The 27,693-nt window shown below is 40.4% G+C and overlaps 1 protein-coding gene across 3 annotated transcripts in view; it reads right to left on the reverse strand.

The window, feature by feature from the left end:
- Positions 1-27,693, reverse strand: part of LOC149154060 (insulin-degrading enzyme-like 1, peroxisomal) — a 699,115-nt gene that overhangs the window by 298,913 nt on the left and 372,509 nt on the right. For all 3 annotated transcript variants that reach the window (XM_089445417.1, XM_089445416.1, XM_089445418.1), the window contains one exon: positions 10,038-10,124. In XM_089445417.1, coding sequence (XP_089301543.1) covers positions 10,038-10,124 — 87 coding nt within the window. The remainder of the gene's footprint in view (positions 1-10,037; positions 10,125-27,693) is intronic.

Consider the following 27,693-nt stretch of genomic DNA (forward strand, 5'->3'; position numbering starts at 1 on the left):
GCTTCAACCCATAGAGGGCTTTCTTCAGCCTGCATACATGTGTCTGACGATCGTGAACTTCGAACCCCTCGAGTTGTTCTACATAGACTTCCTCCTTAATTGAACCATGCAAGAAAGTTGTCTTAACATCCATCTAGTGTAGATTCCATCCTTGCGAGGCAACAAGGGCTATAATCGAACAGATGGTGGTATATCGGGCAACAAGTGCAAATATCTCATCGTAGTCCACACCTTCCTTTTGAGAGAAGCCTCAAGCAACAAATCTAGCCTTGAACTTTTTAGCACTTCCATTAGCTCCATGCTTGACCTTGTAGAGCCATTTTGAGGTGACAACAGATTTGTCCTTGGGTCTAAGGACCAAATCCCAGACATCATTCTTCATAATCGACTCATACTCTTCATTCATAGCATCCTTCCAAACTTGGTGCTTCACAACTTCTTCGAATGTGCAAGGCTCAGATTGAACAATGGTGCTCATGGCAGTTAAGTACCCTTGGTACCTATTCAGCTTCTTACTTTCACGAAATGTCCCCCTTGGAGCAACATGTCTCTCGGCATCTTCAAGAGTTTCCCTAAGCCATGAGGGTCTCCTTTTTGAGGAGGAGGGCTCATGAAGAGGTGGATCAATGGGATCAATTGGTCCTTCAACATCAGGCATCGACTCATCCTGTGGTTCTCCTTGATTTCCTGAATCTGCTTCTTTGTCCTTCCTTGGAATAGGAAGGTTACTAATCTTTCCAAGGGAAACATCTTCATCAAAGGTGACATCATGACTTATCTCCATTTCTCTTTGACCAAGCACATAGATTCTATATGCCTCAGAAGTTTCACTGTAACCCACAAATGTTCCTTTCTTCCCAGATGCTTCTAATTTGCTTCTCTTTTCTTTCGGCACATGAAAATATATGGGACTACCAAAAATTCTAAAGTGAGAAACATCAGGTTTCTTACCGGTGAAAACTTCTTCGGGAGTTTTGGAGTCTAATGCTAGATGAGGGCATCTATTTTGAACGTACACAGCAGTGTTGACAGCTTCCGCCCATAAGAAATTTGGAAGGCTTTGATCATGAAGGATCGCACGAGTGGCTTCTATAATAGAACAGTTCTTCCTTTCAGCAACACCATTTTTCTCAAGAGTATATGCGGTAGTAGTCTCCCTCTTAATGCCAGCTTCTCTACAATAGTCATTGAACTCATTTGATTCATATTTGGTTCCATTATCGGCCCTCAATATTTTGATCTTCTTCCCAGCTTAAATTTTGACCAAGGCTTTGAAAGAATGGAACCATGAGAATACTTCGTCATTCTTCTTCAAGAAATATATCCAAGTTTTGCGAGAGAAATCATCCGCAAATATAGCATAATATAAATATCCTCCCAAAGATGTCACGGGCATCATACCAAATAGATTAGAATGAACCAATTGCAATGTGTCAGTAGTCTTGCTATCACTTGAGGGGAATGGTCCCCTAGTATGTTTCCTTCGGCACATCGCTGACAAACACCTTCATGTTATACTTTAAATTCGGGCATACCTGTCATCATCTTCCTCACATCGGGTAGAGCCTTATAATGTAGATGAGCAAACCTCCAGTGCCATAATTCGGATTGGAGAGAAATGTCGCAAGACACAGCTCCCAATGGGATTCCTCCAACTTGATATAGGCTATCAACCCTGAATCCAAGAGTAAATGCATCTTTGAAATTCCTTTTCCAAAAATGTACCTTTCCATCAATGAATGCCACCTTCAATCCTTTGTCTTCCATCGCCGAGATAGATACCAGGTTCTTCTTTAGATCAAGTACATATAGAACTTCTTGTAGATGAATGGTGTTACCTTGATTCAATTGAAGAGTAACATTCCCAACTCCCTTCATGAGATAGGTGGCATTGTCCCCAAGAATGATTTCCAAATTTGTATCCTTTTCTATCAGATTTGAAAGAGCTTCCTTATACCTAGTGAAGTGCCTTGAGGCACCACTATCAATCGACCAATTTCCCAAGGTATCTAAAGGAGAGGCAACAAAGATGGCAGATATAAGATAAAATTAGTTTTTCTTGTTATCAACAACATTAGATTCACCATACCTGGAGATTCTTGATCTTTTGGGAGGTCGACCATTTCCATGTTGAGTAACGGGAGCATTCCTTTTCCCTTTGTTGTTGAATCTACCATTCCTTTGATTGTTGTTGCCCATGAAATTGTTGTTGTGGTTTTCATCATCATGAAGTGTGTCCCTTCTATTAGGACACTCCCTAGCATAGTGGCCAAACTTGTTACAAATGAAGCATCTTCCCTTCCCTCCATTTTTGAATCTCGGTCTTCCTTGACATTACTTCTTTGAACCTGCATTGTTCTTCTTTTTAGCATGAGCAGAGAATGCAGTAGGATCATTCCTATTTGAAGGCATGTCCATTTCCATCATCCTTGTCTCTTCTTAAGACCATCTAGTCAACAATTCTTCAAAACCTGGAATCCTATCGTTGTTGAGGATAGTAGTGTTGAACATGTGCCATTCACGAGGGAATCCTCCAAGGGAAATGAGAGTGAGTTCCCTATCAGCAATAACTTCTCCTATTGAAAGTAGATCATTTTTTATCTCGGTAATCCTCATGAAGTAGGATTGAATATCTTCACCTCTTCCCTTCTTTATGTCCTTCAATTTGTTCTTGAGAAAGAGGACTTGGTTTGCATTGCTAGCTTTGAACATGCCAACCAACCTGTCATATATCTCCTTTGATGTGTTCAAATCGGAGACGTAAATAACTAAATGCTTATGAATAGAATCCCTGATGATCTTCTTGGCTTTGACTTCACCTTTCTTGTACTTTGTCTTAGCGGCTTCCCATGCATTTGAAGGAGGTTCAATAATCTTTCCCTGCACATAGTCCATAACATCTTGCTCTTCTAAAGTCAAATCAAAAGACATCTTCAATGTATGATAATCAGACTTAACATGAAGATTGTCATCAAATTTGAAGTAGGATGAAGAGGCGATTGAATCTTGTCCTTAATCAATAGATCTCAGTGATTTCTCTTCTCACTCTTGCTTGGGCTTTGTCTTCACCTCAGCTCTGATACCATGTTAATTTTAGGTAATAATGGTATGTTCTATGCTTAAGAGCAATTTACTTCAATTTTTTTATTAGCCCAATATCAATTTCCAGATTAGCAATCACATATACATGATAGTACATGCAGATAGAACATAAATAAAAATAGTAGAAGATGAGCCAACACAGGAGGACACAAGATGTGGCGCATGCCAAGGACAAACCCCAATGTGGGGAAACCCTTTGATCAATTCTTCTTATTATTTTTCAAAATTTCAGCAAAGAGAGAGAGTACAATATACAAAATTAACTTGCCTAATCAAAGTCAAAATTTGTCCAATCAAATAACAGCCAATAGGAAGCCCTAACCAAAAAGTCAACACTGGTCAACGTGGCAGAATTTTTCCTACAAATCAGCTCGGTCAAACCCAGTCAACTCGACATCCAACAGCAAAATAGTCTGAAAAATATCAGTCAAAATCAGTCAACGCAGAGGTCAAACCTGTGGTCAACTTTTTTGCAGTCAATACTGGTCAAACAACTCAGCTTGCCTCGATTTTTGTGCCTAGAAATGCAGTCTGCCCAAACAAAATATTCCCCAAGAAAAATGCAATCAAACTCAGTCCACTGCAGCTCGGTCAATGCTGGTCAAACCCTTCTGTAATTTGGTCAACACCCAAAACAAAATTGCAGACTTGTTTTTCACACATGTGGAGAGAGAGGCTACCCAGAAATGTGTATGACCCAATCAAATGAGAGGGGTGTGAGTGATGAGTGTCCAAATGAGGTAGATGCACCTTCTATTTATATGCAACGTTGAGGATGAATAGACGTGTCTTTTGGACTTCTGAGCCTACATTAGGTTGTTGGCCGACCTTGACAATTTGTCCACAAACGAAATAAATTCATTATTCCATTTGTACATGTTAGAATGAGATGATCTTTAGATCAATCCTACACCTCTCGAAAAGAGGAATCCAAGAAAAATATCAGTTGCATCATATGAGCTGTCCAAGGTGGAGTTTGGCCCTAGTTGCCAATTTTAACATTTTGTCCCGGAGGGGTTTCCACCTAAAAATCTCTGTCTATTCTCTCTATTTGTTATGCATTGTTCAATGGTGTTGATGGTGTTTATGTTTATCTGATGATAATAACAATTAATGCTCTATGGAATTGAAAATATACTAATTGATAAGAAATATTGATCCACTATCAAAGGAACATAGCTCAAGTGGTATGGTCCACGATTTTTGTCCCAAGTAGCATGGGTTCAAGTCTCGGGAGACATGTTGGCCCATGTGACATTTATGAAATAATTCTACTAATGGTGGAATAGTGGCAGCAGTTTCTATGAAGTTACCGATTGTGCCTAGTGGAATGTACTCATTACTGTTAAAAAAAAGAATTATTGATTCACCCCTTCTTAGTATTTCCAACAATTGGTATCATAGTAGGTTCCTTTAGTAGCAGCTTAACAGTTGGGAGGCAGATCTCTTAGTACAAAGATGGGAAAATCAAAGAGAAAATCAAAGAAGTTAACAAGCATTCAAAGGAATCAAAGGTACTTCTAGGTATTGACATAGTTTCAGATTCTATTACCATTGGCGAAGAGAAACAAGATGGTCTAACTCCTATCTTCAGTGAATTAAGTTTTGTATTCTGTAAAGACAAAATGGAAGCTTGTTTGACAGCTCAAGGATATTATGTATGGCACTCTATTGATTTTGTTTTTGATTTAGGGATTCGTTGATTAATTACAAGTGGACACCTAAGGCTATATGTTAAACTCTACTATGGTCTTGACCCTTATCAAAGTAAGCAGCAATTGATGATACTATCACAGAAGCATCATACACTTGAATTGTGTAGCTTTTCGGTACTCTTAATACAGTGCATCCAAATTCATTGCAGACCAAGTGAAGTCTAGTTTTAAAAGGAGTGTGGGATAGTCATTAATCACAGGTGAGAAGCAACTTGTTATAGACCCCTGTAGTGAATTATCAAAAGAAAAGGTAGGGTTTTTGGCTCAGGGTTGCGTTGAGTTCTTACAAGAATAGCAGTTTTGTGGCAAATCACTCTGGGATCTGTTGGGAGTTTTGGGTGTTTCTTTTGGGATTCGTTGTGTTGTAGGAAGCACACCTTTGGCCCTCTAGGGAAACAAAATCCAAGCAAAAATTCATCACTACAAGACAGTAATAAGGTTAAATTGCTTGCGTCCATCTCAATTCAGCAAAAGTAGTAAAAGGTTGCCTCATATCCTGGTTCGTTGAGATTATTTTAGCTAGGGCAAATAGCTTTGTTGATTACCTTCTGCGGCAGTCCTCTAGGCTCACAGATTTGCGAAGGCTTGCATTCAAATTACTAATCTATCTGTAGGCCAGTGAAACTTACTCATTTTTTTCAAGACTATCTCTCGGCTATTCTTGGGGTTCGATGTTATCATTTTTTATCAAGATCTGTAGAAGTTCAAGCAATAGACTTTCCTTGACCTATACCAGATTTATCTCGAGCCAGTTAAATCAATCATTATGACAGACTTGATTCTCTGAAATAACAGGATTCGATGAGGGTGGCATAAATTATAAGGGTCACGTTAATCTTCAGTCCTAGCTCTATTCAAGCTACAAGATAGTGTGCAAACTAACTACGAAATCATTTGTTACAAGCACGAGTTTATATAGATGTTTGCAGCACTAAATAAAGTCGACCTCACAAAATGATCATAGTAGCATAAGTACCAAATAATTGAGGACTGTGTATTACGAACCAAAAAAAAAGGCAGCATAATATGCAGCCCTGAAGGAGGACTATATTCATTGTTCTCACAATTGCAAGTTTTCAAGTATCATTCATTCACTAATTGCAGACTTGAGATACTTAAAGGAGTTTACAACAAATTCTTTTAATTTTGAAAATTTACAACAACAGCAATTTTCACAAAATTGCAGAGATAATTAGAATAAAAAACACTACAAATTTAGAGAAAAATGGAACAATTACTGGAAACTTAGCTTTATTTATATGATACATGCTATTACAACAGAAATAGTTGAGATGGAATAAAAAGAAATGAAGCACTAGTTGACGATCTGAATGATCCTCACTCCAATATCGCTGAAGCTCCATGAAACTTCAGGATGAAGCCTCCTCAAGGAATGTTGGGGTTTTGTCCAACACATACACACAATGGAAACCCAAGGGTTTTTGTCCTGGGGCTTGCTGAAACTGGGAACTTCGTTCTCCAAACCTCACTACAACAAATAAACAACAAAACCAAGATGTACCAAATGATCTCATTCTCCTCCTTTTAAAGGGCTGATAAATAGATCTATAATCTTCTAGAAGTATTTATTTTGATTGTTTTAGTATTATTCTAGAAACACCCCCTTGACTTCATCTACGTGACTTTTAATTTAATTTTATTCTACTTAAGTCACTTTTGGCCTTTTTCCTTCAATTAATCATTTCTTCTTCCTTTATTTAATTAAGTGACTAATAAAAGTCACTTTTAATCCGGGAAATTGGTAAATCACCCACCATACTTTCTCTGACTGTTGGAAGTCACTTCTCATAATCCCATCCTGTAGATCTTCTCATTCTGGTTCCAACGAGCTATTACACTAAGGTTTTCCATCAAATATTCCTCCCAGAATGCCACCTTAAGCATAATTAATTAAGTTAGGCTCAATAATAACCCCGTTTTATGGGATTATCGGAATACAACGGAGCCAAAAGAAAGTTGTGAGAAGCTAACCCTAATGATGGAATATGCCAAGCGAATGCCATCAGACCCCATAAAACCCCTTTGGGACGTTTGATAACATAATCCTTCACTTGTGACCTGGCCATCACATACCCTAGAAATCCATCCTAGTTGTACTATAAAGGAAACTGAAAATGGGGACATTACATACTTAAGGTTGTAAAGACTAGATTTGCTAGCTATTACCTCATTTTTAGGTGCCTTTTGAAGATAAGAGAGACATTGGCTAGTATGGTCTCAAGTGAATCATTGTAAGGTTTTAAAGGCAAGGTTGCATTCATATCTAATATACATGAATTTCAAGAGATAGGGGTCACCATTCTTAATGGTCATTTTGGGCAAATGCTAGGTATATTTTGCAATTCACCAAGCCCATTTACAATATGATTTGGTTGGCCGCTATAGATTAGCGAGTGAATAGGGAGGTGTGCGATCAAATGGACAGCAAGGTAGTTTGTTGAGCTCAAAGATGCAATCATGTATGATCATATTCATAAAAATGTGGTCAAAATTCAACACTCACTAATATTTTGATCCTAGTACTATCATGGATGTCTGCATGCATAGAACATTGATTCAAAACATATTGATCAATCTAAGGGAAATTAGTAATGTAATGACGAAGGAAATAATGAACAAAGTATGCCTTTGCGAATTGAGACAAACCTAAACATTATTCCAAATGGATCACAGATATACTATTGGGCCTAATGGAATCATAGAGGGTGTAGTACTATCCATTGGCGCCTGGGAATGCCCTATAGACTTCGTGGTGCCTCAAACAAAACTAAAAGAGGTTCTCTGCAGGAAGTTGTCATTAATGTTGAAAATTGGTATCTCAGGGATGAATTTCTAAAAATAGAAAGGCTCAAGATAGTAAATCACCTTGCATCAATTGGTAATTAGGTATTGTTGATGAAAAATCACTTCTTATCATTAATCAATCCTAATAGTTCAATCTCGACTTAATATTTTATCATCAATATCATTATTATTCTCTTTAAGATATTATTATTATTGTTAAAAGAAATTTCAAGGCACTCAATCATGGCTCTCAGTAATGTTCTCTTACTCTCTCTTTCATTAAAGCACGTCATAAAAGATTCTCTTACACTCAATAAAAGCATGTCATAAAAGATTCCTCTTATGCACCTTTTAATGCATATGTTACACTCTCCCTTAAAAGCATAAGTTACAAAGGCATGTGTACCTCCTTAATGACATGAGTTACACTCAAGGCATGTGAGATTCATCCATTGAAGGCATGCATTGTCTCTCTCCATAATGGCTAAGTTACTCTTCCTAAATTGGCATATGTTTCTCTCTTGGCATGCGAGTTACTCCTTTATGGCATGGATTCATTGCTCCTCCTATATACATGTGCCCAATTCTTTCTCCCCTCATTCCCTATGCATTGTGAAAGAAGAATTTGAACTTGAGAAAGAGGTGGAGAGAGTTAAAGAAGATTGTGAGAGAGAGACTTGGAGGGTAAGAGCAGAACTTGGTGAGCCAAGGTTGATTCAATGCTTCAGTGTTTCAGTGCTGATTTAGTTGAAGGGAAGGTTGATTCAGTGTGTGCATATGTTGCTACTACCAATGATCTTAATGCTACATCTTGTTCAGATTTGGGTGAACTTACTCATTCTCTTGATCTCTCATTGTACTTTGTATCTCTGCTGAACAATTGATTTCTAATAGAAGAAGAATCTGGTTTGGTTTTCCCCTTGTGGATTTTTCCCTAGTTATTGGACTTAAATTCTCTATCTCTCATTGTATTTTTGGTTGTCTTCTATTGTGCATTTGATTTATGTTCTATCTACAATTGTTTATCTAATATTGCAGCATAAAGAGGTTTTGTAATAAGTGATTGTTATAGCATAGAACACCAGAATTTCAACAATTAATGGGTGGTGTTGAGCTAACGCCACCTTTAGACATCCTCCAAGTTGTGTTTAAGAAAGGATGTGAGAATATTTAATGTAAACCCAACTTGAGGCATTTGTGGGACCTTTGGGACCATTTCATATATTGTTTTGAACAGTTTAGTGATTATTGCAATTATTGCGGTCCCACACTTTGGGGTCTTAGAGGAAAACCCAAAGACTATTTATTGGTGAGGTTCTAGCCTCATTTGACAGTGAACAATATGCACATTATGCTCTTTGGGATCTTTTTATTAAGATGTGCTTCACTATTTAAGGGTGTTTCTGAACACCACCGTTCCACCCAATTACCACTATGGGCTCATCATAAACTGCTCACATAGTTGCTCTAAATTTATCAATTCACAGCTAGTTAAGCTACTTTTTATTCAAGTCAAATCAGGTTTGCATAAGCCAATGTTAGGCATTTTTAGAGATTAGTGTTCTCCCAACTACCACACCTTTGTAGTTGAATATAAAGTGCATGATATCTTGAAGCTTACACACCCAAATTGATAAAGATAAAGTGTACTCTTGAGATTTTGTAGCATTAATGTGTAGGAGATCTGGAGCCCATCAATATTTTAGTTATCATTTCCCTCTTCATTTTCTAATGTAGTGTTTTACACCTATGCTTAGCTTAGGTATATATCAATTTTACGATAAGTATCTAGCAGACCCTAATTGCATTTAACTTGCAAACTAATTTGTATTTCAGTCCTAATGAACACAAACATAAACATCCATATATACACATACATACATGCATATTGATCAAGGACACGAGTATAATTTTATTTCATTTCTCATGTATGAACATATGATAAGTTATAACTTAGATGTGCTAAGCATGTTAGCTGTTGTAATTGGGTGTCTTGGTATATCCACATCGTGTGTGCTTATTGTTAGTGTTTATAAATGTTTGAATTTATTTTGACCAAAAAAAAATGATATCCATGTTATGCTCCTTGTCATTTTTTCTTCTTGCTTCAATTTCCTTTCTTTGAAGATGTGAAGGGTGAGAGACTTAACTGTAGATCAAATATCATTTGATTCTTGAAAATTTTAAGAAGAGATCGTGAAAGAAGTATGCAGACCTCCTCATAAAAGGGAATCATTGTAGATTATATTCAAATTTCTCATTGTAAATAAAATAGAAGTGAGATAGATAACAAAGAAAATGATGATAGTATATGCTATGACAATAAACAAGACAGAAATTGTGGACCCAATAGCCATTCAAAATTAGGCAATATCTGTACATAAAAAGAACTGAAACCAACAAAGGATTACTTACCTCTAAGTTTGAAGCAATGTTTGTTACATAGTTAATTGGTGGAATCTTGTCTCGGAAATGAAACATTGTATTGCAAATACCTCGTACCTCCAAACAAAACGAATGTCATGTTAGAACCTTCCAAATTATGGTGTAAATTCTCATCCAGCACAAAATTCTATTCTAAAAAGTCTTTATCCCTTATGGAAAGAAGGATAAAAAAGTGATGGCATATTTGTCTCCGAAAGGTACAAAAACATTTATTACTTGTTGAAAAACAAATGAGACTAGCAGCCACATTTAAGCCATGTGTGTGAAATGAGAATTTCATCTGAACTCATAGGTTTACAGCAACAATAATGAAAAAATAAACTGAAAAAATGTGTCTGCATGACTTAAATAAACATGCCAAAAAGAACAATCATAGCATTACCCATAAGAACACAGAAAATGGCATTAAGCTCATGTTCAAGCAAGACTCTATCCTGAGATGAATGTATGACAAAAAAAATATACAATAATATTACCTGAACATGTGATGATAACTCAACTGGAAATGGGGAGTGTCCTCTGTACACATAAAGGACCATGGATATGACAATTGGGACAAAACCGTTCACCCAAGTAAGCCTTAGTAATAAGGAATTCCTCGTGACCTTGTGACTTAATTCATGACCAACTCATAAGTAATAAAGAGATTGCATCATTAACATATAATCGCCGTTCCATCAACCACGTTTATAAATAACTAGAGGATGAAAAAAATAAGACAAAACAAAATAGACCATGATAATTGTTTTGGGCCTAACATGTACCCCCTCCTCTACACTTGATCATCTTGATCAATGTTGATTTGGGGTAGCATCGGATGTGCTCTAGCCATGAAAATTGGTGGAGAGGCTAAAGCACATGAGATCTCCAAGACCCAGAAATGGTTTGGGCAAATTCTAACCGGTTTGGGAGATATTAAAATAATTAATATTTTTAATGGATTTCCTAAGTCTAAACTTAAGAAAAATAAAATATTAACGGGTATTAATATAAAATTGGGTTAGAAGGTTCCAAAAGTCATGGATCAAGCCAAATCTAATCTTAGCCGTTGATTAGAGATTTAATCTCGGCCGTTGATGGACCAACGAGAAAAGTATAAGAAGAGGCTCGAGGGTCAGTTAGAGAATACACCAGAGTGATCAGTCATTCTATTCTCTAGAGTGGGGTTTTCTAAGAGAGATAGAATCAGTGATCAGCAGCGAGGAGCAGTGAATACATAGCAAAGAGGCAGAGTTGGTACCAGAGAGACAGCGCAAATCCCGGAGAGGTTGATGCTGAGGTAGTTGGTTGCTATGTAGAGGCAGCCAGGAGCTGCACAGAGCCAGGAGAGGCCGGCGTGTGAGACGCAGAGGGTCTACGGGTTGATGCAGGAGCTCCAGAAGCTGACGCAGAGGCTAGCAGAGCTGAAGCAGGGCCAAGAGGCAGCGCTGGAAGGATTTCGTGGGGCAGACTGGGTGCTGGTGAGCCGGATAGGGTGATGTAGTCCCTATCAAAGTGATGCAAAGGAGTGAGAGTTGCAATTGTTGCTATGGGATCGTTCATCTGGTGATTATTCAGTCGGAATATCTGTCTCCAAGGAAAGGTACTACTGCTGAGGCATTCTCTGTTGGGTGAGCCATTTCTGGCACCCTGGTTGTATTCTGGAAACTGCATAATAATAAAACCCTCTGAATAGCTGTACTGATTTTCCCGCATTGGGTTTTTCCGTGGATATTGGTCCAAAAATAATGGTGTCACTTGTGTGCTTGTTTTCTTTCAATTGATGATTTGTAGATGTTGATACTGTACTTGTGTTTATTTTCAGAATTTACATGGTAAATAAATTGTTAAATAATTAAAAAAGTAGGAAGAAATAAACCAGATAGTACAGGAAGAATTTCTAACGAGTTAAACTTAGAAATTCCAACATGGTATCAGAGGGTGGTTGCAGATCACAGGAAAACTGAAGGCATCAGCCGAGCAGAGCATTTGCAGAAGATTCAGCTATCCCGAGTGACAAATTTGATCCTTACAGAAGGCGACAGAGGAAGGAGTGACACAGAGGGACTACGTCATCATTCTGGGCCAGAGAAAGACAGCACGGAAGCTAAGGGAGGCAGAATCGGGCTCATGCAGAGCCATGCAGACGCCAAGAGGGCTGACATAGTTGCCTGGGGGAGTTGATCTGCTGATGCTGGGATTGCGCAGAGCCAAGTGGCTCAATCCTTCAGTTGTTGGGGTATAGGAGGCTGTGGGTAATTTGCAGAGCGAAGCTGTTGGGGTATTATGGTAAGAACAATACCTAATAGGGCAAGACCAAGGTGGAGGGAGTTGCTACCAAGGCGGATTTCTAGCCAAGGAATCCGGATCAGTGGTGCAGTTGCATAGATGATCGAAGTGGGGAAACTTGACGTTGACAGAGGGATTTCCAGAAGGGAAATTGAGACTCGGAGGGAGTCGAACCGAGAACTTCCAGATAGGATGTTGAGAGACTCAGCAGGAGTCCAATAGAGGACTTCCAGGAGGGAAGTAGAGAGACACGGAGGAGTCGAAAGAAGAGTAGAGAGATGGTTGTGAATGGGCTGAGAGATCAGGATAGGTTGGACGAAGCGTCCAACTTTGTGGTCTGGAAGGCCAGGATCTTGTCCATTCTAGACAGACATCGCCTCAAGGGCTTCGTCACAAGAGTGATAGTTGTCTCAGTTGACCCGATAGCTAATGAAAGGTACGAGGAGGCAATGGCGAAGGCTAAGTGCATCATCCTTGATGAGGTCAAGGATCATGTGGTACCACATAATGCCGAGAAGGAAACAACAAAGGAGATGTGGGATGCTTTGAAGACATTCTACCAACATACTTCCATGCAGAGGAAGATGCTCCTAGAGAATCAGCTAAGGGCACACCAGATGCAGAAGAGAGAGCAGATAGATGTCTTCCTCGATCGCTTGAAGGAGATCCGTGACCAGCTAACTTCCATAGGGGCCACGCCGGATAAAGAATTGATGTTGAGGACCGCAATGAACGCAGTTTCTGAGGATTGGGAGGAATTTGTCCAGAGCATACTAGGCAGGATGAGTCTTCCAGATTGGGAAGAACTGTGGGCGGCTCTTTGTCAAGAAGAGATCAGATGGCTGACCAAGGCGGGGAGTAGTGGCAAAGGGGTCAGAATCAAGAAGGAGGAAGAAGAGGATGTGACTCTAGCATTTGCGGGAAAGCAGGAGAAGAGGAAGAAAGACCTCTGCAAGGTCAAGTACTTCCATTGTGGGGAACTATGTCATTTTGTGAACCAGTGTCCTAGGAAGAAGAGCAAGGGAGAGGCTTCGGACTCGAAGGCAGCGCCTGCAAAGGCAGAGAAAGAAGTCGAGGAGGAGGACGATTGTGCCATGAGTGCTCATGTGCCACTTGAGAAGAAATGGGTAGACATCGAGTTGTAGTCTGACGGACTACAGGTGATGAGGGGCAGGATTCTTAAGGTACCCAACCTCTTGGATTATACCTTGCTACTAGAGCCCTGAAGAGGAGTAGCAGGACTAGAGGATGTCGATAAAGACGGATGCGGATGGAGCGGCAGAGAGTGATACAGTGTAGGATTCCCCGGACAGCGCGAGGCTAGCAAAGTACAACAGTGCAAGAGGCACGGGAGTGTTGCACCAGTGCAGGATGGCACAAAGAGGTGTGCAACGGTGTGAAATGTAGGGAGTTGTTGCAGCAGCGCATAGGTTAGTTGAGGGAGCACCTGTTAGCGGCAGAGAGAGCTTCAGCATCGGGAGTGTTTCTAGCCTGACAAGGATGTCAGAGGTTGGGTGGATCAGTTATTTACTTCTCAGTAACTGAGTTGCAGTGCAGTAGCAGTATGCAGTAGCACAATGCAGCATGATGAGAGAGGATGCAATGCTGGGAGGATGAACTAGTAGCAGCACGGATGCAGAGGGAGTTGTCGTACGGATGCAACAGTGGCAGTGGCAGGGCCATGCGTAGCAGTACAGGATGCAACAGTGCAAAGGATGTTGGGCAGGGAGGCCTAGCATCAGCACAGGGACCGATGCCAGATAATCAGGGCGATGCTCAGTGTGGATTATTACTAGAGCACAGTCATCACTAAGAGGAAGTGTTGATTTGGGGTAGCATCGGATGTGCTCTAGCCATGAAAATTGGTGGAGAGGCTAAAGCACATGAGACCTCCAAGACTCAGAAATGGTTTGGGCAAATTCTAACCGGTTTGGAAGATATTAAAATAATTAATATTTTTAATGAAGTTCCTAAGTCTAAACTTAGAAAAACTAAAATATTAATGGGTATTAATATAAAACTGGGTTAGAAGGTTCCAAAAGTCATAAATCAAGCCAAATCTTATCTTAGTCGTTGACAAGAGATTTAATTTCGGTCGTTGATGGACCAACGAGAAAAGTATAAGAGGAGGTTTGAGGGTCAGTTGAAGAATACACTAGAGTGATTAGTCATTATTCTCTAGAGCGGGGTTTGCTAAGAGAGATAGAATCAGTGATCAGCAGCGAGGGGCAGTGAATACATAGCAAAGAGACAGAATTGGTACCAGAGAGACAACACAGAGCCCGGAAAGGTTGACGCATAGGCAGCTAGGTGCTACATAGAGGCAGCCAGGAGTTGCGCAGAGCCAGGAGAGGCCAACGTGTGAGACGCAGAGGGTCTAGGGGCTAACACAAGAGCTCCATAAGCTGACGCAGGGCCAAGAGACAGAGCTGGAAGGATTTTGTGGGACAGACTGAGTGATGGTGAGCCGGATAGGGTGACACAGTCCCTATCAGAGTGACGCAAAGTAGTGGGAGCTGCAATTGTTGCTGTGGGATCATTCATCGGTGATTATTTAGCCAGAATATTTGTCTCCAAGGAGAGGTACTATTGTCAAGGGCATTCTCTGTTGGGTGAGCCATTTTTGGCACCTTGGTTGTATTCTGAAAACCGCATAATAATAAAACCCTCTAAATAGTTGCACCGGTTTTCCCACATTGGGTTTTTCCGGGAACATTGGTCCAAAAATAACGGTGTCACTTGTGTGCTTGTTTTCTTTCAGTTGATGATCTGTAGATGTTGATACTGTACTTGTGTTTATTTTCAGTATTTACATGGTAAATAACTTCTTAAGTAATTAAACAAGTAGGAAGAAATAAACCAGATAGTACAGGAAGAATTTCTAACGAGTTAAACTTAGAAATTCCAACAATCAAGTAATAAGTGATCATCCCCATCAAGTAACAAGTAAACAATATTTCTCCACCTGTGCATGTTCATTCTTCTCATTGATATATTGGATTATCTTCATACGTATTCCCTTACATTCATTATACATCAATTAATTGTTGATATCTATGAATATCCATTTTCAGTTTCCCTTAATTGATATATGACATCCTTTGTTCTTAACTCTTTCAAGTGGTCACTAATCTCAGCAAAGTTCTTAACAAACCTTTATAAGAGCTAACAGCTCCTAAAGCAACTTTGAATAAATGGCTATCACCAACCCTTTACCAAAGAAATTAAGACTTTCTAATAGGACCACCTAATGATATCTTCACAGTAATGGACTCACGATTTATCTCATCACCTAAGCATAATGTAACAAAGAAATTGATCACATGGAATATTTATTCCATCAACCACATTTACAAGTCACTAAAGGGAAAAGAGCTATAGGACAAAATGTGAAAATTTCAAAATTCTATCACTGCAACATCTGATTTACTTTTACTACTTATTCTTCTATAAGTTATTTATGAAATTCCTTCAATAAACATTAAAATAAATTCTACTGCAGATATCACACCGTAATACAGAAACAGACACATGTACAAGAATCAACACATTGACACAAATATTTTGGACAATATTCCCCGGAAAAACCCAATGTGGGAAAACCGGTGCAACAAGGGAAGATTTTATCATTCAGCAATTCTTCAATACAACAGGGTGCCAAACTGGGTTACCCACAGGGAGAAAAATTCTCCATTACTTCTCCTAGTCCTAGCGTCAGCTTGGTTGGCCTCTGTGTGGCTCCCAGACACTCTGTTTTAGCCTTTGCTTGACTGCATCAGCCGTGGGCCTCTCTGCGTCACCCACGCAGACACTCTAGTGACTGCGCAGTCTCCTGCTCTCTGTTCCGTACTTGCTGCCTCCTAACTACTCATCAGACCACTAGTTCGAATTTCTCAGCTAACCCCGCTCCAGAAATTGAACTGACTGGTCTCCCTCAGTGTGTCCTCCAAGTGACCCTCAAACCTCCTCTTATACTTTTCTCGTTGACAAATCAACGGCCGAGATTAAGTCCCTAATCAACGGCTAAGATTAACTATGGCTTGATCCATGACTTTTGGACCCTTCTAACATAGTTTTATATTAATTCACATTAATATTTTTTTTTTTTTAAGTTTAGACTTAGAGACTCCATTAAAAATATTAATTATTTTAATATCTCCCACACTGTTTAGAATCTGCCCAAACCATTTCTGGCTATTGGAGATCTCATGTGCTTTAGCCTCTCCATCAATTTTCGTGGCTAGAGCACATCCGATGCTACTCCAAATCAACACAAAATAGATCATAAGAACTTTTATACATCTACCCCCCTGTGCTATGCTTCAATGTCCTACTCAAGCAATAAATAGAAAGTCTTCTTTGGTGATGTCTCTAATTCTCATGTCAAAGTTGCTACTAATGCTAGAGCTCCTCTTGTGCTTGTTCTCAATTTGTTCATCATCCACTAATTATCTTCAAATCTAAGTAGGTTACCATTGGTAGTATAGTCCTCCACGTGTGCTTCTTCAACCTTCTCGTCAATAAATTTGATACTCTCCTTATGTAGTCTCATACACTCACCATATGTAAATCAATATTTAAAATATCTAAGCATTGGTCCCATTGACCTACTATTGTGGTCATTTGTTGGACATTAATAAAATTATGTTATCTGATTTTATCATTATTAGACTTCCCTCTAAAGGAATAGCATATCCTTCCATGTCAGCTCATTCAAAGGATCACTAACCTCAACAAAAATCTTAATAAACCTATCTAAGAACCCACAAATCCTAAAAAGGTGCTAACACCATGGACATCACCATAACTTAAGCCTTTGACAGTAATGTTTGGGAGATCAACACCATTATGTTTCCCAAAAAATGAATCAACAAATCACTTGCATTTATACTTGACTCCAAATATTGAAGTGCAATTAAAGCAAGCTCGATTACAATTTTACTCTTCCCATTCCTCTTTAGAAATAACACAAATCAATCATGCTCACACAACAATTGAAAATTTTCTTATACATGAGGTTTCATTGTGCACAAGCATAAGTAAGAGGATCCAAGAACCCCCTCCACTAGAATCTTTCTCACTAGATGATCATCCTCAACGCCATGCTCATCTTCATTCTTGAATTCCACTTCATGCTCATCCTCATCTTCACGCTCCGATTCTTCTCTTTTTGAGATTCCTACATCTTCCTCACATTCATTATCCTTTCCATGGAGATCATTTTCCTCTTGTGTCTAACAATTCTACTTCTCAATTCAGCCTGCAACATCGTCCTACCAATTTCATTTGGGCATTCCCATTCAAACCTATATTTCTCAAACATATATGCATCTTTATCATACTGCTTTGTCATGATCCAATAAAACTATCTATTGTAGGATTGCTTGTTTATCCTCACCTCCAACTCAGACTCACTCTCTACCACATTCTCTAGGGTTTACCTATTTAGGTATAATCCTTTGTTACTTTGATTTTTGTCCTACAACTAGTCTTGTTTTCTGTATTACCCTTTTAGAAGATGGCTTTGGTGCTACTGCATTTTTGTCACTCAATCTACCTTTGAGTTTGATGGACCTAATTTGGTCATTTGTGAACATTAACAAAATTTTCTATCGTTATGTTTGTCTCAAATGAAGAGAACACCTTGCTCAATAAGGACAACTTTCCCAAAGAAGATGTCTTTCCTAGCAAGTAAGCACATTTTTCTTGGTGAGCATCTCCTTAGTAATGATATTTTGCCTACTATGGATGCCATAAATATTGATGATACTCACTGGTAAAATCATAAAACAATACTATTTTTTGTAACTAGATAAACACCATATCTTTAAATAATGATGATTTGCATGACAGAGATATCACAAGTCCTATTGAAAGGATATTCAAGAAAAGGTCATATTCTGAACGAGGGCTAGGGACTCACTTATGCATTATTGAGAGTGTTGTTTATTTGGGGATAGCCTAGAGAATGGTCTAAGTGTAAAATATCAAGCATGGGAGGGGGAAAGGTGTTGACTTTTAGTTAGTAACAACTTATAAAACCAAATGGTAAATGATAAAGAAGATCTGTACATTTAAGTTCGTTGTGATTGTTTGTTTATTGTTTGAAAGAATGTGATTGAATCATTGATGAATATAGTGCAGAACCTAAAATCCTTGATGGAGCTATTTCAAGTTGTTCAACATGAAAAATATCTCATATTGAGCTTGTTATCACAAAATCTAGCACCTTAGTGCAAAGCCTTTACAAGGTGCTATCACTAGTGGAACATTAGTGTTAGTTTTTGTAGCATTGGAGGTGTTCTAGTCTCAAAAATTTGTGGAGAGGCTAAAACACAAGAGCTCTCCATAACCCAAAAATCGTTTATGGAAATTCCACCTAGAAGTGTCTCAACTAGATTATTAACCTATTTTTAAATGTTTCCTAAGTCTACTCTTAGGAAAACTGGTTAATTAATCAGTATTAATTGAGAAAAGGTGTGAATAATCTAGAAACTCACGCGGACCGACCCAGATATGATCTTGGCCCTTGATTAAGTTTTAATCATGGTTGTCGAGGTCCAACAGAAGATTATAAGAAGAAGTCGATGGGTATATGGACAATACACAGAGATCGATTTCCTTGGGCAGTTCGATTTTCCAGAGGCAATAGCTAGAAGACTTTGAGCCAGAGACGAAAGCAGAGACAGAGAGGGGCAGGGAGAGTGAAGCCGGAGGAAGATTTTTCCAGATTTGTTGAGTACATTGCAGATAGGTCGAAATTTCTCCAAAAAGTTGCACAAAGGCGGCGCAGAAGCTTCAAAGGGTAGTTTGATTTTGCTGGGGAGAAGTCGTTTATCAGTTCCAGAGACCGGAAGATATTTCTAGAGTGTCGAAGAGACAATTTCCCAGTCAGCAGCAGGCAAGACAACTTGATTTGCATTAGTTCCGAGTTGAAGCATTTGAGGGACTACACAGAGGTGATGCAAGGCCTGCGCAGAGCTAGGTGGGCAGCTTGCTTTTCAAAGGAAGTCAAGTGTCGGGATTGGTCGGAATGAGGATAATTTCCCTCAGAAAATTTTTGCTAGTATTTTCTCTACAGGATAGCTTGTATTCGACATCCAGATTGTACTCAAATTATTTCACTGTTGCATAATAATATAAAACCCTTAACCGTTGCACTGATTTTCCCAAGTTGGGTTTTTCTGAGGACATTTGTCCAAAAATAATTGTGTCAATTTTTATGTGTGTGTGCTAGAATGTTTCTCAGTTTCCAACACTATTATTTTTTTTATTTGTGAAGATTGCAATGTGGTTTATTTTATATTTGTCATAGCAAATAAATTGTTAATTAATTCATGATTAGAATAATTAATCTCAATTGCTGCAATAGGATTTACAGTGGTGAAATTTTCACATGGTATCAGAACGTGATTGATCAAACAGGGAAGCTCAGAAGCAGAAGAAGAAATTTGTTGTTCAGAGGGAGTAGTAGCATGAATTTCTGGAGGTTGCGCAGTGTTTGAGAATCTAGGGCAAAGTAGTGTTGTGATATCAATTTGTGAAGTATTTTTACTTTTCTTGTTAGCTTATTCTTCTTCTTATTATTATTAGTGCATATGTGTGTGCTTCATCAAACTGCTACCAAAACAAAATAACAAGAACACAAAATTTGGCTCTCTGTCAGGGACAAACCCTCTCCACTCTTGAGAGGAAAACTCTTTGTAAGATTTCTCTTATTGAAGCTTCTTATTTGAACAACTGCCAAACCCTAAACCCTTGACTAGGATATCCTCCAAGTATCAGTGAAATCCTTCCTCTTTTTGCACTATCACTTCTGGCACATCTTCCAGTACTTCTTCCAGCACTTTGTCTTCCAACACTTTGTCTTCTAGGTTAGGAAACCCTAGAATATTAGGGCTTCTTTACTTTGTTATAGATAAAGGCTCCTTTGTTTTCCTTTGGATACCTTGTAGGCCTAGGTATACATTTGAATGAAGATATTCATGCTGCTGCCTTAAACTGCTACCAAATCCTTCCTCCACTTCGCACGTGTCATTGTTTCTAACCCTAGAAACAGTGCTATCTTCTTCAATCTCGATCTTTCTTCCTTCTTATATGAGGGCTTCTCCTTCGCTTGTAGGGAGAGGCCTGATAGACCTTTTTTGCACCCAGAACAGTAAGATATATTGACCTGTCCTTTTCTACTGCTATGGTCGCAGTCAAACCTTCCTTGACCCTGCACGTGTGGCTGTAACAGCTTCAAAAATGACCTCCTTCCCTTCGTTGTTTTGTCTCCTTGCCTTCACTGTCCTTGTTACCCTTTTTCAACCTTGTCTTCGTCCCTTTTAGCCCTTCTATTATCTGCGGATTTCAGAGAGAGATTGATGTCCTTTTGGGGAGTGGACAACCTCTAGAAATAGAGGTCTGTCCCTCCTATTCAAGCCGACATGACTGTCCTTAAAGCCGACTTGACAGTTTGCTCTTAAATTCATTTTTATTCATTATTTTTCTTCTTGTAGTCTTCGTTGTGTTGAATTTTCTAAGTCTATTCGTTAGAAAATTAATTTGTATTCTATTGGTTTATTTCTTCTACTTGTTTAAATTCAAACAACTTATTTAATACAGTTAAATACCGAAATAAACATAAAATAATCACAACATCTACAGATCAACAACTAAAAGAAAACAAGCACACAAGTGACACGATTATTTTTGAACAAATGTCCCCAGAAAAACCCAATGCAGGAAAACCGGTGCAGCTATTCAGAGGGTTATATTATTATACAATCTTTCTGAGTACAACTGGGTGCCTAACCGGCTCACCAAATAGAGAAAAATACACGGTAGCAATACCTCTATATTCGGAAACAGGTATTCAGAAAATCTGTCCCACGAAACCCTCTTTGTCACAACTGAAGCTCAGCATTGGCCCTTCTGGCCTCTGTGTCAACCTCCTGCTGACCTACGTTGATGATGCAGCCCCTCTGGCCTCTGCGCTGACTCTCTCTGCTTCTGCGTTGGTCCAGAAGTAGAGACCCTCTACGTCACTCCAACAACCTCTGCATTGATGATGCAGTCCCTCTAGCCTCTGCGCTGACTCTGTTGGGCTCTACATAGCCTGGACTGGCTGCTGCTCTCGCTCTCTCTGCTTCTGCACTGGTCTCTTAGTATTGTCTCTGCCTCTCTGCCTCGTACTCACTGCCCCTTGTTGTTGATCATTGATTCAACTTTGCTTAGCAACCCCACTCTAGTAAAATGAATGACTAATCACTCTAGTGTATTCTCCAACTGACCCTCAAGCCTCTTCTTATACTTTTCTCGTTGGTCCTTCAACGACCAGGATTAAATCTCTAATCAATGGCTAAGATTAAATTTGGCTTGATCCATGACTTTTGGAATTTTCTAACCCAGTTTTATATTAATACCCATTAATATTTTATTTTTCCTAAGTTTAGACCTAGGAACTCCATTAAAAATATTAATTATTTTAATATCTTCCAAACCGGGTACAATCTGTCCAAACCATTTCTGGGTCTTGGAGATCTCATGTGCTTTAGCCTCTCCACCAATTTTCATGGCTAGAGCACATTCGATGCTACCCCAAATCAACACTCCCTCTTAGCGAGGACTGTGCTCTAGTAATACTCCTCACTGAGCATCACACTGATTATCTGGCACCGGTACCTGTGCTGATGCTAGGCCTCCCCACCCAACATCCTCTGCACTCACCCATGGTCCTGCCACTGCCACTACTGCATCCGTATGGCAGCTCCCTCTGCATCCATGCTGCTGTTGGTCCATCCTCCCAACACTGCATCCCCTTTGATCATGCTGCATCGTGCTACTGCACTACAACTCAGTTACTAAGAAGGAAGTAACTGATCCATCCAACTACTAACATCCACGTCAAGCTAGAAACACTCCCGATGATGAAGCTCTCCCTATCGCTAACAAGTGCTCCCTCTACTGACCTCTGCGCTACTGCAACAACTCCCTGCATCTTGCACCATTGCACACCTCTCTGTGCCATCCTGCACTGGTGCAACACTCTAGTGCCTCTCGCACTGTTATAGCCTACTAGCGTCGTGTTGCCCAGGGACTCCTGCATTGTAGCACTCTCTGTTGTTTCATCCGCATCCATCTCTACCTACATCCGTCAGTCCTGCTACTCCTCTTCGGGCTCCCATAGCAAAGTATAATCCAAGAGGTTGGGTACCTCAAGGATCCTGCCCCTCATTGCCGATAGTCCTCCTAACTATAGCTCGATGTCTTCCCACTTCTTCTCAAGTGGCACATGAGTACTCATGGCACACAGAACAGACAGGATCATGGCCTTCCAGACCACAAAGTTGGACACTCAGTCCAACCTGTCCTAATCCCTCAGCCCATTCTCAGCCATCTCTCTGCTCTTCTCTGTCGACTCCTTCGATTCTCTCTACTTCCCGCCTAGAAGTTCTCTATTCGACTCCTGCTGAGTCTCTCTACTTCCCACCTGGAAGTTCTCTGTTCGACTCCTGCTGAGTCTCTCTACTTCCCATCTGGAAGTTCCCTATTCGACTCCAGCTGAGTCTTTCTACTTCCCGTCTGGAAGTTCTCTGTTCAACTCCTGCTGAGTCTCTTTACTTCCCGTCTGGAAGTTCTCTGTTCGACTCCTGTTGAGTCTCTCTACTTCCCGTCCGGATGTTCTCTGTTCGACTCCCGCTGAGTCTCTCTACTTCTCGTCTGGAAGTTCTCTGTTCGACTCCTGCTGAGTCTCTCTACTTCTCGTCTGGAAGTTCTCTGTTCGACTCCTGCTGAGTCTCTCTACTTCCCATCTGGAAGTTCCTGTTTCAACTCCTCCAAGTTTCTCTACTTTCTATCTAGAAGTTCTCGGTTCGACTCCTCCGAGTCTCTCTACTTCCCATCTGGAAGTTCTCTTCTGCCAACCGTCAAGTTGCCCCTCTCCAATCGTCTGTGCAACTGCAACATTGATCCAAATTCCTTGGCTAGAAATCTGCCTCGGCAGCAACTCCCTCTACCTTGGTTTTGCCCTGTTAGGTATTGTTCTGACCACAGTACCCCACCAGCTTTGCTCCCCCAAACTGCCCACAACTTCTTTCGTCCCAACAACTGAAGGATTGAGCCTCTTGGCTCTGCGCAATCCCAACACTGGCAAAACAACTCCCTCTGTCAACCGCGTCAGCCCTCTTGGCCTCTGAGTGAGCCTGTTTCTACCCTCCTCAACCTCTGCGCTCGCCTCTCTCAAGCCCGGACTAATGACGTTGTCCCTTTGCGTCAACCCTTCCTCTGATACCATGTTGAATTTTCTAAGTCTAACCATTAGAAAATTAATCTGTATTTTGTTGGTATATTTCTCCTACTTGTAAATTCTGAACAAGTTATTTAAAACATTTAAATACCGAAATAAACACAATACAGTCACAACATCTACATATCATCAGTTGAAAGAAAACAAACACACAAGTGACACCGTTATGTTTGGACAAATGTCCCCGGAAAAACCCAATGTGGGAAAACCAGTGCAGCTATTCAGAGGGTTATATTATTATGCAGTCTTTCTGAGTACAACTGGGTGCCTAACCGGCTAACCCAACAGAGAAAAATACTCAACAGCAGTACCTCTATATCCGAAAACAGGTATTCAGAAAACTTGTCCCACGAAACCCTCTCCAGCACAACTAAAGCTCAACGCTAGCCCTTCTGGCCTCTGCGTTAGCCTCCTGTGTCAGCCCCAAGACCCTCTGAGGCACTGCGCAACCTCTAGGACCCTCTACGTCACTCTAGCAGCCCCTGCATGGATGACGCAGGCCCTCTGCCTCTGCGCTGTCTCTGCTGGGGCCCAGACTGATGACACAGTCCCTCTGCCTCAACCCTTCCTCTGTCGCTTTTGCAAGTATTATCTACTGTCTCTCGAGACAGTTGATTCTGCTGCAAATGCTTTGCTCAGTTGATGCCTTCAATCCTCCTGTGATCTGCAACCACCCTCTGATACCATGTTGAATTTTTCTAAGTCTATCTATTAGAAAATTAATTTGTATTCTGCAGGTCTATTTCTTCTACTTGTTTAAATTCGAACAAGTTATTTAATACAATTAAATACCGAAATAAACACAATACAGTCACAACATCTATAGATCAACAACTGGAAAAAACAAGCACACAAGTGACACCGTTATTTTTGGACAAATGTCCCCGGAAAAAACCCAATGCGGGAAAACCGGTGCAGCTATTCAGAGGGTTATATTATTATGCAGTCTTTCTGAGTACAATTGGGTGCCTAACCTGCTCACTCGACAGAGAAAAATACACGGCAGCAATACCTCTATATTAAGAAATAGGTATTCAGAAACCCTGTCACACGAAACCCTCTCCGGCACAACTGAAGCTCAGCGTTGGCCCTTCTGGCCTCTGCGTCAGCCCTCTGAGGCACTGCACAGCCTCTAGGCCCCTCTGTATCACTACAGCAGCCTCTGCGTGGATGATGCAGTCCCTCTAGCCTCTGCGTGGATGATGTAGTCCCTCTGGCCTCTGTGCTGACTCTATTGGGCTCTGTGTAGCTTGTACTGGCTACTGCTCTCAATCTCTCCGCTTCTGCACTAGTCTCTCAGTACTGTCTCTACCTCTCTGCCTCGTACTCACTGCCCCTCGTTGCTGATCACTGATTCAACTTTGCTTAGCAACCCCGCTCTAGCAAAATGAATGACTTATCACTCTAGTGTATTCTCCAACTGATCCTCAAGCCTCTTCTTATACTTTTTTCGTTGGTCCTCCAACGGCCGAGATTAAATCTCTAATCAATGGCTAAGATTAGATTTGTCTTGATCCATGACTTTTGGAACTTTCTAACCCAGTTTTATATTAATACCCATTAATATTTTATTTTTCCTAAGTTTAGACTTCGCAACTCCATTAAAAATATTAATTATTTTCATATCTCCCATACCGTGTACAACCTGTCCAAACCATTTCTGGGTCTTGGAGATCTCATGTGCTTTAGCCTCTCCACCAATTTTCATGGCTAGAGCACATCAGATGCTACCCCAAATCAACACATTGCTGCTAGGAGAGGATTTGACCATGCTTGAAGGTCTTCCCTTGACCTTGTATGATGTCATACATGATGTAACATGCCCTCAAAGGGTCTTATCATAATTACATTTTGACTTTGACTCTCTAGAAGCACTTCAAAATGTGTTTGACCTATTGTCAATGAGCAATAAACTCATTGACAAATAATACAAAAATAATTTCTCTTTTCTTGAATAAGTACAAATAGCAAAATTACATTTATGAAGACCTAGCCTAGTTACATTTCCTTCAACACGGAGAGCCTAAGCCAGGCAAATCGAATTGCTTAGGGAAGTTCGATTTTTCGGTGCAGGTTGGCATAAATAATTCGGCTTGCCAGTTGAGTGATTCCAGCAGGAAGAGGGAACAACGACAGCTCAGATTTTCATTGAGCAAATTCCTTGTTTGGGCGCAGAGGGTCTTGCAGCAGTTTGCAAAAGCAAAATCAGTGCCAAGTGGAAGAGAAATAGCACACAGAGGGAAATTTCTCTCAAAGGGTTTTGAGTTTCAGAAATATGATTTTCCCAGTTGCAATTGGCAATTGTTGCAAGTAGATTTCTTCGTTCCATAAAAGAGTGCGAGCAGCAGATTCAGCAACCGAGTAGAGGAAGAGGGAATTTCTAGATCAAATTCAGAGATGGCCACAGCTGGGCATAGAGACCAAGATAGGTTGGAGGAAGTCTCCAACTATGTCATCTGGAAGGCTAGGATGTCCTTCCTTTTGGATGAATATGGCCTGAAAGCCTATGTGGATAATGTGATGGTAGTACCCCAGGATGTCGATCCTCTGAAGGAGTATAGAAAAGAAATGGCGAAGGCAACGCGGATGATCTTGGATGGAGTTCGAGATCATATAGTGTCACATATATCTGGCAAGAATATTGCAAAGGAGATGTGGGATGCTCTGTCCCAGCTATATCATAGTTCTTCTGAGCAGCAAAAGATGTTTCTCCAGGAGAAGTTGAGAAGCATTAGGATGCAGAAGGGTGAAGGCATAGATCCCTTCCTCACAGATTTTATGAGGTCTGAGATCAGTTTCAGCCATTGGGGAGGCACCTCAACCAACAGAGCTTGTACGATTGGCACTAAATAGTGTCTTAAAGGACTGGCAAGTGTTTTTCTAAAGTATCTTGGGCAGAGACACATTGCTTGGGTGGGATAAGATGTGGTCTGACCTACAACAGGAGGAGTTGAGGTGGGATCTAGTAAAGAGCACCATTAGCGGAAGCAGCAGCAAGGCCATGAAAGGTGTGTTAGAAAATCAGAAAGGCAGAAAGATTTTCTTATGTTGATAATTATTTGTGATATTCTTATGTTCTTATTGACTTTCTTATGTTCTTTTATCTTTGTTTCATCAAGCAATTATCAAAAGCAAAACATGAAGATCAAGGACACCAAATGTAGGCGTACAGGCAAGGCTAAAACCCCTATATAGGGGATAACCCAGTCGAGAACTCTTTCTTCAGTAATTCAGATTGAGATGGACCAAGATGTTGGAATTTCTAAGTTTAACCCGTTAGAAATTCTTCATGTACTATCTGATTTATTTCTTCCTATTTGTTCAATTACTTAACAAGTTATTTAACATGTAAATACTAAAAATAAATAGAAGTACAGTATCAACACATACAGATCATCAACTGAAAGTAAACAAGCACACAAGTCACATCATTGTTTTTGGACTAATGTCCTCGGAAAAACCCAATACGAGAAAACTGGTGCAACTATTCAAAGGGTTTTATTATTATGCAGTTTCAGAATACAACTTGGGTGCCAGAAATGGCTCACCCAACAGAGAATGCCCTTGGCAATAGTACCTCTCAGTCGGAGATAGATATTCTGGCTAAATCATCGGATGAACGATCCCACAGTGACAATGCAGCTTCTACTGCTCTACGTCACTCTAATAGGGACTGCATCATCCTATCTGGCTCTCCAGCACCCAATCCGTCCCACGAAATCCTCCAGCGTTGCCTCTAGGCCCTGTGTCAGCCTCTCTGGCCTCTGCGTCAACCCCTAGACTCTCTGCGTCTCACACACTGGCCTCTCTGGCTCTGCGCAGCTCCTGGCTGCCTCTGCGTGGCCTCTCGCTGGCTCTGCATCAACCTCTCCCGTCTCTGCGCTAATCCTCCTGGTACTAACTCCGCCTCTCTGCTATGTATTCACTGCCCCTCAGCTGCAACTCAGATCACTCACTCGATTTCCTCAGCAAACCCTGCCCAGAAAATCAAATTCTTGATCTCTCTTGGTGTGTTCTCCAACTGACCCTCAAGCCTCCTCTTATACTTTTCTCGTTGTTCCATCAACG

Source organism: Pinus tabuliformis, chromosome 9 (genome assembly GCF_031772625.1).
Source record: "Pinus tabuliformis cultivar Carrire ecotype Pingquan chromosome 9, CPIR1, whole genome shotgun sequence".
In the NCBI taxonomy this organism is placed as follows: domain Eukaryota; kingdom Viridiplantae; phylum Streptophyta; class Pinopsida; order Pinales; family Pinaceae; genus Pinus; species Pinus tabuliformis.